The sequence below is a fragment of the Schistocerca gregaria genome, chromosome 4 (assembly GCF_023897955.1).
Source record: "Schistocerca gregaria isolate iqSchGreg1 chromosome 4, iqSchGreg1.2, whole genome shotgun sequence".
NCBI lineage: Eukaryota > Metazoa > Arthropoda > Insecta > Orthoptera > Acrididae > Schistocerca > Schistocerca gregaria.
In genome coordinates this window covers 772,079,423-772,093,064 of record NC_064923.1, presented here as the reverse complement: position 1 = coordinate 772,093,064, position 13,642 = coordinate 772,079,423, and the positions used below count along the sequence as shown (strand labels likewise).

The 13,642-nt window shown below is 39.6% G+C and overlaps 1 protein-coding gene and 1 non-coding gene across 2 annotated transcripts in view; one reads left to right on the top strand and one right to left on the bottom strand.

The window, feature by feature from the left end:
* Window positions 1-11,848, bottom strand: part of LOC126267920 (uncharacterized) — a 95,969-nt gene extending 84,121 nt beyond the window's left edge. Inside the window, exon 1 of the mRNA XM_049973230.1 lies at window positions 11,777-11,848. Within this exon, the coding sequence (XP_049829187.1) occupies window positions 11,777-11,800 (24 nt within the window). The 5' untranslated portion in view covers window positions 11,801-11,848. The remainder of the gene's footprint in view (window positions 1-11,776) is intronic.
* Window positions 9,559-9,633, top strand: Trnas-cga (transfer RNA serine (anticodon CGA)). Its single transcript has one exon. It is a non-coding gene; the product is annotated as a tRNA-Ser (tRNA).
* Window positions 11,849-13,642: the final 1,794 nt, after the last annotated feature.

The window sequence follows — 13,642 nt, the reverse complement described above, 5'->3', positions numbered from 1 at the left end:
GCATATGTTTAATCATGTGCTGGAAGGTTTCTTGAGGTATGACAGCCCATTCTCCATGGAGTGCTGCACTGAGGGGAGGTATCGATGTCAGTTGGTGAGGCCTGGTACGAAGTTGGCATCCCAAAACAACTCAAAGATGTTCTATAGGATTCATGGCAGGATTCTGTGCAGGCCAGCCCATTACAGGGATGTTATTGTTGTGCAACCATTCCGCCACAGGCTGTGCATTACGATAAGGTGTTTGATCGTGTTGAAAGATGCAGTCGCCATCACCGAATTGCTCTTCAACAGTGGAAGCAAGAAGGTGCTCAAAACATCAATGTAGGCCTGTGCTGTGATAGTGCCATGCAAAACAATAAGGGGTGCAAGCCTCCTTTATGAAAAACATGACCACACCACAACACCACTGCATAATGTATAAGGTGCAGCAGTCAAAAACAAATTCCAGTCTGCACCAACATAGTTTATGTTGAGTAACATTTATTTGAAGAAGCTCCTTAAACAGTAGCAAGAAAGTAGGAAAAATTCCTACTTCTATTTTTTCAATCACTGTTTCATTGCCTGAATAGGCTGGCTACTGTTAGTACATATTTTAAACCACTATATGAACTTGGAACTAAGTTTTCCTAGCTTCAGTATGAAACTATTCATACTGCATTTCTTTCTAACTGCTGGGTAAGATCTTAGGAAAAGAATTGAATAGTCTGATTTACTTTTCCATTAGACATAACACATGGTCAAATCCTGTAGAAAGCATAACTCTATTGATTAGCTTTTCCTATTAAAAGAACTATCCTTCTATAGTGTATTTAACTTGGAAACTAAACTAAATTTAGTAAGAGGGTTGTATGTGTGAGCATAGAGACTGAGTTTTCTGTTATTTAGGCAAAAGCATACTAAATTACAATAGTAGCAGTAGGGTTATATGTCCTAATTATACAAATACGGACAGCAATTTGATAGAGTTTTGTAAGTACCAACTTAAAAAACTAGCACACCTTGACAAACAATTTGATAAAATGACCTTGACTGATACACTTAAAAGGAGATTACCTGAAAGTGGGATTTAATACATGGAACTGACAATTGTTGAACAGTTTTAAGATAAGTCGAAAGCCAGTATAGGGCAGTAGAATGAAGTATGTACCATAATAATCGGAATAACAGAAATAACAATGGGAGTAATTACAGAAACAGAGATAACGGTAACTTATGTCAGGATCAAAGTGTCAACAGAGAGAGAAAGTTTGAACATCAGCAGGATAGGAATAATGGGGATAACCATGGGCATTTTAATAGAAGAAACAAACACAGAACTAACTTCTCATGAAACGGCAGTTCACCTCAATGAAGGTCCACAGTTTTGGAATGAAGAAACATAACAAGCACAGAATCCCAAGTTACACTTGGAATTAGACAGTAATAACAGTGTTAATTCTATGGCACATGAATCTGAAATTGAACAGAAGGAATATCAGATTTCTTATTTATATTTTGATCAGAAGTTTTGGGATACTACCTTTAATTATGGTGGTGTAAGTGCTAATCACAACCAGAATGTGAGAGTAATGAGAATTTTGGTGTAGTGAATACTAATGATTTAATCTCTTGGTCAGGAAACACCATTACTGATGTAGGTAAATCAGGTGGTGACTGTATTTTATCTGAGCTAGGTAGTATTTTTGATGAAGATGTGAATGACAGCTATAAAATAACTGAGGTTGGTTAGTCTTGGTGGCTTACTGCAAATGCATGTAGGTGAGGTAAGTGACTTTGATAGTGATGAAACCTGTATTGTTAGTGATGCTGTAGATGAAGTAATTTTGGAGGAATATGACGCTGATGAGTATTAGGTATTTGTGGAGTTTAATAATAATGAAATGTCAGAGTTATGTGTGAATGATATTGACAATACAGATAAGGTAAGTGACGTATATGATGTTTTAAATGAGGGTCATCGAATAGGTGGGAATTTAAGGAGATGGGACCTGGATAAACTGACTAAACCAGAGGTTGTACAGAGTTTCAGGGTGAGCATAAGGGAACAATTTACAGGAATGGGGGAAATAAATACAGTAGAAGAAGAATGGGTAGGTCTGAGGGATGAAGTAGTGAAGGCAGCAGAGGATCAAGTAGGTAAAAAGACAGGGGCTAGTAGAAATCCTTGGGTTACAGTAGAAATATTGAATTTAATTGATGAAAGGAGAAAATATAAAAATGCAGTAAATGAAGCAGGCAAAAAGAAATACAAACACCTCAAAAATGAGATCGACAGGAAGTGCAAAATGGCTAAGCAGGGATGGCTAGAGAACAAATCATAGGATGGCTTATCTCACTATGGGTAAGATAGATACTGCCTACAGGAACATTAAAGACACGTTTGGAGAAAAGAGAACAACTTGTATGAATATCAATACCGCAGATGGAAACCCAGTTCTAAGCAAAGAAGGGAAAGTAGAAAGGTAGAAGGAGTATAGAGGGTCTATAGAAGGGCAATGTACTTGAGGACAAAGTTATGGAAATGGAAGAGGATGTAGATGAAGATGAAATGGGAGGTACGATACTGCGTGAAGAGTTTGACAGAGCACTGAAAGAACTGAGTCGAAACAAGGCCCCCGGAGTAGACAACATTCCATTAGAACTACTGACGGCCTTGGGAGAGCCAGTCCTGACAAAACTGTACCATCTGGTGAGCAAGATGTATGAGACAGGCGAAACACCATCAGACTTCAAGAAGAATATAATAATTACATTCCCAGGGAAGGCAGGTGTTGACAGATGTGAAAATTACCAAACTATCAGTTTAGTAAGTCACAGCTGCAAAATACTAACGTGAATTCTTTACAGACAAATGGAAAAACTAGTAGAAGCCGACCTTGGGAAGGATCAGTTTGGATTCCGTAGAAATACCCAAACACGTGAGGTAATACTGACCCTACAACTTATCTTAGAAGCTAGACCAAGGAAAGGCAAACATACATTTCAAGCATTTGTAGACTTAGAGAAAGCTTTTTCCAATGTTGACTGGAATACTCTCTTTCAAATTCTAAAGGCGGCAGGGGTAAAATACAGGGAGTGAAAGGCTATTCACAATTTGTACAGAAACCAGATGGCAGTTATAAGAGTCGAGGGAGATGGAAGGGAAGCAGCGGATGGGAAGGGAGTGAGACAGGGTTTTAGCCTGTCCCTGATGTTATTCAATCTGTATATTGAGCAAGCAATAAAGGAAACAAAAGAAAAATTCAGAGTAGGTATTAAAGTCCATGGAGAAGAAATAAAAACGTTGAGGTTTGCTGATGACATTGTAATTCTGTCAGAGACAGCAAAGGACTTGCAAGAGCAGTTGAATGGTATGGAAAGTGTCTTGAAAGGAGGATATAGGATGAGCATCAACAAAAGCAAAACAAGGATAATGGAATGTAGTTGAATTACGTTGGGTGATGCTGAGGGAATTAGATTAGAAAATGAGATACTTAAAGTAGTAAAGGAGTTTTGCTATTTGGGGAGCAAAATAACTGATGATGGTCGAAATAGAGAGAATATAAAATGTAGACTGGCAATGCAAGGAAAGCGTTTCTGAAGAAGAGAAATTTGTTTACATCGAGTATAGATGTCATTCTGTCAAGTCCACAAATCTGTCTGTCATTTTAATAACATGTTAAATTTTGTCACTCAATGTAAATTAATAACTTTTCTGCACAAATTATCATAACAGATGTACATGTGACTTAAAAACTGTATCTCTTTTTAGTAGTTCTTTGACAATGTTATAAATACTAGCAGCAAGAAGGGTCGGGGCTGCAATTGGAATGTCACTTTGGTAAAGTGTGTACTATGTGTGTTATTGTTTGAGTTGGATAAACAATGCAAAGAACATGTAAAAGAAGTACTACTTTGTACTGTGTCATTGTCTTTGGTGGACAATGAAGTTAAGATGGCCACCAGAGTAATAAATATCTGAAGTTTATATATTTGTCAGTTTCGCTCATTATTTATCATCAAAAGCATATCAAAAATAAGGGACTTCATCTTTTTAACCCTAGACAACCACATTTAGAGGCAGCATCAGCATCGAGACAGATCAGCAATCCAGTAAGCAGCAGTGATTACTACAATGCATTTTAATGGTGCCAACCTAACATCAAGTGCTAACAAGCTCCGTAAATGGGAGTGAAATAGTGCGATTATAGCAATTAGCAATATCTATGACTAGGCGACCATTACAAGCTGCATCAAACCAGTCTCAGGACCGAAGACGACAACAACAACAACATGGAATACCAGTCCAGTGATAACAGTTATTCATTAATTTTATGCAGAGTAATGATCCAAACAGTATAGGCGAGGTATATGTGAGCCTGGAGAATAAAGGTGAAAAGTTTTTGGAATATGTTTTGGACCAGATTGATGATAATATAGATAAAGGTGCATTCTGTAATGAGTTAGCTGTGGCTAGTCAGAATTTGTAACACCCAAATTTTGGAATGAAGTTAAAGAGGATCTAGGCAGGAAGTGTAATTTTGCAGTGTGGCATCGATCCACAGATGGATAGGCCAGAACATCATATGTGTATTATGCCTTTGAGTGGATCTTTGTGTTGTATACTTCCGGGACCTCAGTTCCTGCCTTGTCTTTGGCCTGTAAATCTGTCATGTAATAAAAGTATTGATGATTAGAAGAGAGAACCATCTTGATATCCCCTTCAGTGGTGTACCCGAAGTTCGCATAATCCGTCAAACTGAGTACAAAAAGACTACTGCGCCACCTTCCGCATTCCACATGGACCTTTGTCCGCTTCACAATGGCCTTCTACAACACGCCACTGCTGTCGCCCAGTTTTTGCCAGCAAGAGCAACTAAATTCAAGAATGCCAGCTTTAGTCGGTGCCCAACGTGGATGCCCCACTAAACCTAAGTCTGTCAAGCTCGCAGCACTACCGGCACCTTCACATCGGCACAACAACAGCACATCTGACTCTGTGGAAGACCACTTGCAGAAGCAGACGTCCGCCCATAAATACTGTTTCTTCCATGAAAAATTCGAGGAACAAGCATGCAATTGCAAACGACCGTGCTCCTACCCAAACTTCAACTGCAGGTAGGCAGCGGTGCCACCTCCTGAGACGTAAACAACAGGCGCCATCCCACGCTCCATTCTGTGTCCAACACTAATGCTTTGAATGAGTCTACATCTGCGACTTGAACTCTGGCACAAACTTTCTCATCGACATGGGTGCAGATGTTTCCCTATTTCCATCTTGTCTTGCTACCAAAAAGATCCAACTGCACAAAACTGTTCTATGTGCTGTAAACTCATCTAGTTTGTCATACCTAGGTTCTACTTCACATGCAGTGTCCCTGTCGCCTGAGTGCAAACTGATGAGGTCCTTCCTAGTGGCTGACATCGGCGATCCCAATTTGGGCATCGACTTTCTATGACACCACAAACTGTGGCCTGACCTCGTCAAGAATACAGTGTTCTACCACCCTACACAGGAACACATCCTGTGTGCTTTGTCAAGTGTCAATAATACTGCTAAATAGGTCCACCTGGCTAGGAAGTGTAATAACCCCTCCCCAAGCTCTTGTCATGGACCAATAAGTGGTTCACAGAGTGTGTCGAGTCTACACACCTGCACTTGAAACAACTTGAGCTATACCATCACCACTTAAGCAACGAGTTATCTTGAGCACGGCAGCAGCTTGCAGCAGACGACACCTCAGCAACACACAGGGTTAGTCGGTGCCACTACTGTGTTATCGCGCTCGAGTGCATTTGTGACTGTATGCCACATAAACTGTACATTGTCCGCACTCCCGTCAGCTCTAACTGTGTTAATTCGAAAGCACATTCATCCCCCTCCTCGGTTGGGCAGCTAACTTCCCAGCCATCAGCTGTTCATTCATGCCCTCTACCACCACAAAGCTCGACAGTGGCGCCTTCGGTTACTAATAAGCAGTGTACCAACCTTGTTTTGCATAGCTCACTTGCCTGTCACTCCCAGCTGCCCAACAGTTGGCACTTATGCAAACTTTCGCCGTCCACGCCACAACCCAACCTAGCGGCTGCCTCACACACTATACAACAGACAGTATTTTTGTGGACTGCGTCACACATTTCCTTGGTTACAGATGGCACTGCCCACAAATTTCGCTTGCAAGACGGACTGCCTATCTCTTGCCAACCACGCCATCTCAAGCAAGAACTCACGAAAGTGGCTCGCGAACAAATAGACGATCTCTTAACAGCCCGAATCATCGAACCATTTGCCGGATGCAGGGCCTCGCCTATCCACTTCGTCACAGAAAGCAATGGCACCTGGCGTATGGTTGGCGACTATACTAAGTTGAACTCTAGTACTATCATAGACAAGTACCCGGTTCCTAACATCGCGGATTTTAACTATGCTCTTGCAGGCACCAGATATTTCTCGGTAGTGGACTGTACGAGAGCCTATCATCAAATTCCGATGGCACCAAAGGATATTGAAAAGACAGCTGTTACAACACCTTTCAGCATTTTCCGGTACTGGTTAATGCCCTTTGGCCTCCACATATGTTCCCAAGGCGTCAACACTTGTGAATTTTTGTTCCTTCGCGACGACACTGTTAAAGCCCATTACAGCTCCCTTACACTGGCCCATACAGAGTTGTCAAACGAACCAGTAACACAATGGACATCATAATTAAGGGCTCAGTAACTACTGTCTCCCTCAACAGGGTTAAACCTGCTCACATCAAGTTTTCCCCTACCTCACCCACCGTTGAAGAGACCACACTCTCCGGCCACCCTCGACCTTCTTCCTCTCATGATTTGAGTAAACTCATGCCTACACTGGCCCCATCAATGAGCCCACACTTATTCTGGGGTTTTATGCCTCCCAGCTCCCATAGCAGAGGCCCCAGCTCCCATGTTTCTAATACAACAGTTCCGTCCTCGTGCGACAGCACACCGCGCCACTCTTCTAACAGTACAGCCCACAGGTTCCTGCCACGCCCACTCAGACCTCACCATATGACACTCACTCCTCTACTCGCAAGCACACTGCCCTCACCATGCTACAATTTCCCCACCCCACCAGCTCAGCATACCTCTCCGTTAGCAGGCACCACTTGTGTTAATGTGCCACAGCAATGCCTCTGCGACGTGCATGGCGTCATCCCTGGCGGTGCAGCGTACCTGTGTATCGCAGTTTGAAAGCCATTGATATTGACCTTGCTGGTCAATTTAATAAACAGCAATTGATTGGATGTCCAAATGTTTTTCGTGGACTCCATCTCAATTTTACCTGTGATGCACAAGCAGTGTTTGGAGGTAGTACTTGGCTCACACTTGCTGTTGTATGGGGCAATCAAGCACATTATGGTGGCCTTGAAGCTTTTCCTGATTCTAACATTCTGACTTGGAAGACATGGAGTATTTCTGAGACTACAGGACTGTTGGCTAAACAGCCTTATGGTACTATTGTTCCAAGCATGCCATATGTTTTGAGTACGAGAAAAAAATGCTGGCATCCTAATGACATTTGTGTTTCATCTGTTGTCGTTAGTGGTGATATCGCATCAGTGCTGCTTGCGTGTGACAATTTGTGTGACTCGTTAGGTGGTGTGTCACAACATGTAGTGAAGCGTTTCAAAATCTCTTGAAGTGCTACATGTGGCAACCTACATGCTTATGTTAGGCCAAGTGGAAAGGTGATCATTAGGTTCCCTGCCAACGACACCCTTCCACACCAGCATTCCCACATCAGCTGGCGACTACGGCCACTGATGACCCACACGGCCTGTGCCATTAGACGCAGAAGAACTCACTGTAACCCATGTAAACTCTTGCCAACTCCCCCCCCCCCCCCCAACCCCTTCACCGCAGCCTTCGGGTACATACTCCATACTGAAAGGGGGGGGAGGGGGGGAACTATGTGGCATCGATCCATGGATCGATAAACCAGAACATCATATGTGTATTATGTCTTGATCTTTGTTTTGTATACTTCCAGTACCTCAGTTCCTACCCAGTCTCCGACCTGTATGTTTGTCATGTAATAAAAGTATTGATGATTAGGAGAGAGAACCATGGTCATGACCTTACCACCTTGATATCCCCTTCAACAGTGATGTGTTGTGTGTTCCTTCTGTATCTTCTTCTTACAGAAGTGTCATGGAATCTATTCATCATGTTCAATTTTTACCTGACAACATAAGTGACCAAAGTATGGCTATAATAACCTGTAAAGAGTTGATAAAAGCCTGTGAAGTCAATGTGAATGTAGGATTCTATGAAATTGAAATACATGTTTTGCATGAAGTGTCTCACAACAGAGACGATGATTCAGATTTTGGGTGTCCTAATATTTGCTAGTAGAGTACTGCAGAAACATGAAAAGACATACATAGTACCTGAGAAATATCTTTTGGCTGTACATGGTGTGTTCAACTAATTTAAAAATTCTTTACTATGTCACAAAGTCATCATCTGTACTGATAACAAAACATTACATTAAATCCAGGTGTGTAAGCTGTACCATAACAGAATTATTCCTTGGGCCTTGTTTTTACAGCAGTTCAGTTATGAAATCAGATACTTTAAGACAATGTAGTTGCTGATGCTTCATCTAGGCTAACTTTAGGAAGTGAATTATCTAACAACTTTGGAGAAGGAGAGAAAGAGTTTAAAATTATGTAATTGAAAGGTGTAAAAGAGGAAAAAGAGACCTTGAAAATGTGCAAAGACATGTGCAAGAATCAAAATCATGATCAAAATTGGAGATTGGTTAAGAGAATGTTGGGTAAGAAAGAAGGAAAAAAGACTGATCAATATTAAATGGTACACAAGGGTATTTTATTCAGGAGACATAAGACAGACTCAGATGATTGCTAACTATTTTGACTTGAACAATGTGCTGATACTTTAATTACTTATACACATGAGAATTTTGGGCATTGTGTATCAACCAAATGCACACTAAAGATTCAGGAGAACATCTATTTTTATAGCATAGGAATGAGATGAAAGAAGAAGATTTACAGATGTGACAGATGTCAAAGCGTGAAGCTAAGTAACCAAACAAGTAGAGGACAAATGCTGACTAGTGGGATAAGGATATCATGTAGAACAAAGCGGGAATTATATCAAAATGTTAGAAGTAGTCAGAATCAAGCTTCAGTAATCCATTACAAACAGTATTGTAAGGTGCTTAAAAATGTTATTAGCAAGGTAAGAAGTATGTGGTATGCAAATAGAATAGCTAATTCACAGGATAAAATTAAAGCCATATTGTCAGTTGTGAAGGAAGTGTCTGGTCAGCATGGTCAGCAACACAAGGTTGACAATATAAAGTTTTTAATCTGCCAGGAAGTTTCATGTCAGCGCACACTCCGCTGCAGAGTGAAAATCTCATTCTGGAAACATCCCCCAGGCTGTGGCTAAGCCATGTCTCCACAGTATCCTTTCTTTCAGGAGTGCTAGTTCTGCATGTTTCGCAGAAGAGCTTCTGTAAAGTTTGGAAGGTAGGAGACGGATACTGGCAGAAGTAAAGCTGTGAGTACCGGGCGTGAGTCGTGCTTCGGTAGCTCAGTTGGTAGAGCACTTGCCCGCGAAAGGCAAAGGTCCCGAGTTCGAGTCTCGGTCGGGCACACAGTTTTAATCTGCCAGGAAGTTTCATGTCAGCGCACACTCCGCTGCAGAGTGAAAATCTCATTCTGGGGTCAATATAAAGTTAGTTTGCAGTAATAATATTTCTGTTGGTGTTAAATCAGATATATGTACAGTATTTAACAACCATTTTCTGTGCATTTCTGGTGAATTAAATAAAAATTTAGTATCTACAGGAAATCATATAAATTTCTTAGCAAATGCCTTTCCGAGATTGACTGACGTATGAAATACTCCTCTGTGATACAGACAAGAGGGAGATTGAGACAGTAATCAAATCACTGAAGACTAAGCGCTCTCATGGTTATGATGGAGTGTCTCGTAGAATATTAAAGTACTGTGCTGCACATGTTAGCCCTGTATTTAGCCATATTTGTAATTTTTCTTTTAGGAATGGTCAGTTTCCTGAGCGACTAAAGTACTCAGTAGTGTAGCCGCTTTATAAAAAGGGGGAAAGAGATAATGTAGATAATTTTAGACCTATTTCTATGCCATCAGTATTTGCAAAAGTTATCGAAAAAGCTGTGTATGTAAGGTTAATTGATCATTTTATATCACACGATTTGCTATCAAATGTACAGTTCAGATTTAGAAGCTGTTTGACAACTGAAAATGCTATATTCTCTATCCTCTCTGAGGTACTGGATGGGCTAAACAAAAAGTTTTGAACGCTTGGCGTATTTTTTGATTTAACAAAGGCATTTGACTATGTTGATCACACAATATTGCTCCAGAAGTTGGACCATTACGGAATAAGGGGAGTAGCTCACAATTGGTTCACCTGTTACTTTAGCAACAGGCAGCAAAAGGTCATTATTCACAATGTTGATAACGGCTGTGATGTGGGATCTGAGTGGGGTACTGTCAAGTGGGGGGTGCCCCAGGGATCAGCGATGGGCCGTTCCTGTTCCTTATTTTTATATAAATGATATACCCTCTACCATTATAGGTAACTCTAAAATATTTCTGTTTGCTGATGACACTAGCTTGGTATTAAAGGATGTTGTGTGCAACATTGACTCGGCTTCAAGTAGAGCAGTACATGACCTCAGTTCATGGCTTGTAGAAAATAAACTAACGTTAAATCACAGTAAGACTCAGTTTTTACAGTTCCTAACACACAATTCAACAAAACCTGACGTTTTAATCTCTCAGAACGGGCATATGATTAGTGAAAATGAACAGTTCAAATTCCTAGGTGTTCAAATAGATAGTAAGCTGTCATGGAAAGCCCACATTCAGCATCTGGTTCAAAGACTTAATACGGCCATTTTCACTATTCGAACGGTATCGAAAGTGAGTGATATTTTGACACATAAATTACTCTACTTTGCTTATTTTCATTCCCTTATGTCATATGGTGTTATGTTTTGGGTTAACTCTTCCCATTCTAGAAGAATATTTTTGGCTCAGAAACTGGCGGTTCGGGCAATAAGTGGTGTGAGTTCACGAACCTCTTGTCGACCTCTTTTCACGAGTCTGGGTATTTTGACATTGGCCTCTCAATATGTATATTCCTTATTGTCATTTCTTGTTACAAATATTAGTTTATTTCCAACAATAAGCAGCTTTCACTAGGTTAATACTTGGCAGAAATCAAACGTCCAATTGGATCGGACTTTCTTAACTCTTGTGCAAAAAGGTGTGCAGTATATTGCTGCATCCATTTTCAATAAGCTGCCACTCGAATTAAAAATCTTAGCAGTAATCCACGCGCTTTCAAATCGAAACTGAAGAGTTTCCTCGTGGGTCACTACTTCTATTCTGTCGCAGAGTTCCTTGAAAAATTAGGATGATTCTCATTGTATTGCTGATAGCATTTGCTTAAATTTATGGACTGATTTTCTTTCAGGTTCATAAACATTTATTTGTATCTGTTACTACTTTTTATGTTTTAAGTTCATCTACTGACACGTCCATGACCTTGGAGATGTGCTCCTCAATTTGGTCCTACAGAACTTGACATTTAAATAAAAAATAAATAAATAAATAAGATGATGTGTTTTCTAAAGCTCTGTCTCATCTATTGACTGAGTTTATACCTATGCCACGATATATTTGAAGGTTCATATAACTATATAATTATGCTTTCTACCAATATTAGAAAAGGAAAGTTGCAACTCACCATATAGTGGAGATGCTGAGTCATGATAGGCACAATAAAATGATTCACACAATCATAGGGTCTGTTTTGGTGCTATACTCCTACTCATGATTGAGTATACACTTCTGGTTTGTACCCATCACTACGAGTTTTTTGAGTTTGATCATTCATCATACACATAGGCTCTGATTTTTTTCTTCTCTTTTGATGCTTTTGGAGATGTAACTTTATAGATGTAAACTTGCAATTTGTAATTGTAGTACTTTACATTGCCTCTGCACGTATTTCTATAGTTTAGTGATGTAATGTTGTAGTGTAAACTTTGGGTCATTTGTCTTGTGATAGAATGTTCCACAGATCTAAAAACCTGAATCTGATGTCCTGATATATGCATAAATTATGGTTTGTATGGTAGATGTTTTTCTTATACTCTCTGTATTATGTTATGTATCTGATACTTCTATACAAATGTATTCTATGTTTGGCATAATTTTGTATACTGTTTGTCAAACCTTATAGTAGGCCACAAAATATTGTAGATACATTGTTTCCATATTATGTGAGGGAGATATTGTAACTAACCCTTGTAACATTACAGGACATATTGGGACATATTGAAGTATTCGATACTGTAGACTTTTAGAGGATGTCGATACAGATATGCAAAATGTAAAGGGAAACTTTGGTGATGTTTAAATATTGTACTGTGTCAATATTAGGACATTTTGCACAGAAAGAACAAAAATAGAATTAATGTAAATATATATTAGTGTTAGTAACCTATTTTCATTCAATTTTGTAATTATATTTCATTTTGTAAAAGAAAGACTCACTGTTTGCTGTAGCTCTGATTAATTGTATAAATTATCAGTTTTGAGCTAAATTATTTCGTATAATATGGACAAGATACTTTTAAAAACTCACCAGCTAAAGAGAAAGTCTGTAAATGAACGTTTAATTCCCACTTCTGGAACTTTCTATGGAGAAATTCTATATTATGATCGCAAAAATACGAAAACTTGTGAAAACTGTTTCATAACCTAATTTTGAAAGACGATTTGTATCAAGAAATATTGCTAAAAAGATTTATTTACGTTTTGAAACACGATTTAAATCATTTTACATATAAATAGTTGTTCTAAATCACTCAAGAAATATCCAGAATCAAATGTCAAGATATTTCTGGAAACATCGGTACAAATCTGGTGAAGGTTATCCAGAAGCTGGTAGAAAAATGTTATAAAATCTATTTGGAAATTATGCTTGTAAGAATTTATATGTACTGATCCTTTTACTTGCTTTAATCTGTGCTAAAGTTCTGTAATGTCTGATTTGGTTTTAAGTCGTGAATTGCTATCGTATTGAAAACAAAACATTGTCAAAGACTCTCATTATTTGGAAAGATATTAATACACCTAGGAGTTGTCAGTTGCCAGTTCGGATATGCAGTGCGGTTAGCTCTGAGAGTCAGTTGTTGAGTCTGTGAAGTCTGTCAGTTCTGTTTGTAAATAAACGTCTGTAATGAAGAATTACTTGTTGTCGTCAATATGAACTCAAGACCTTCTGCACGAAGCAGACACCTCCTATTGCAACGTTTTAATTTGGTTGAGGGAGCTGGGATCGCTATAAGTGCAAACAAATTGAAGTGGAACGTTTTAATTTGGTGTTGAGGAGCTGAAATGTTATACCCTCAACACAGTCATGAACCTTTCCTCCAGAAGCCTTAGTCCCACAGAAATATCAGTCCTTTCGAAAGGCCTCACCTTTTACCCCACTCCCAAATTCAACCATGCAGGACTAGTTAAAGACCTTCTCTCCTTCTCCCAGTCCCTACAGTGGAAACACATTTTTGCCACCAACCCAACCAATCAGACTCAACCAAAGACC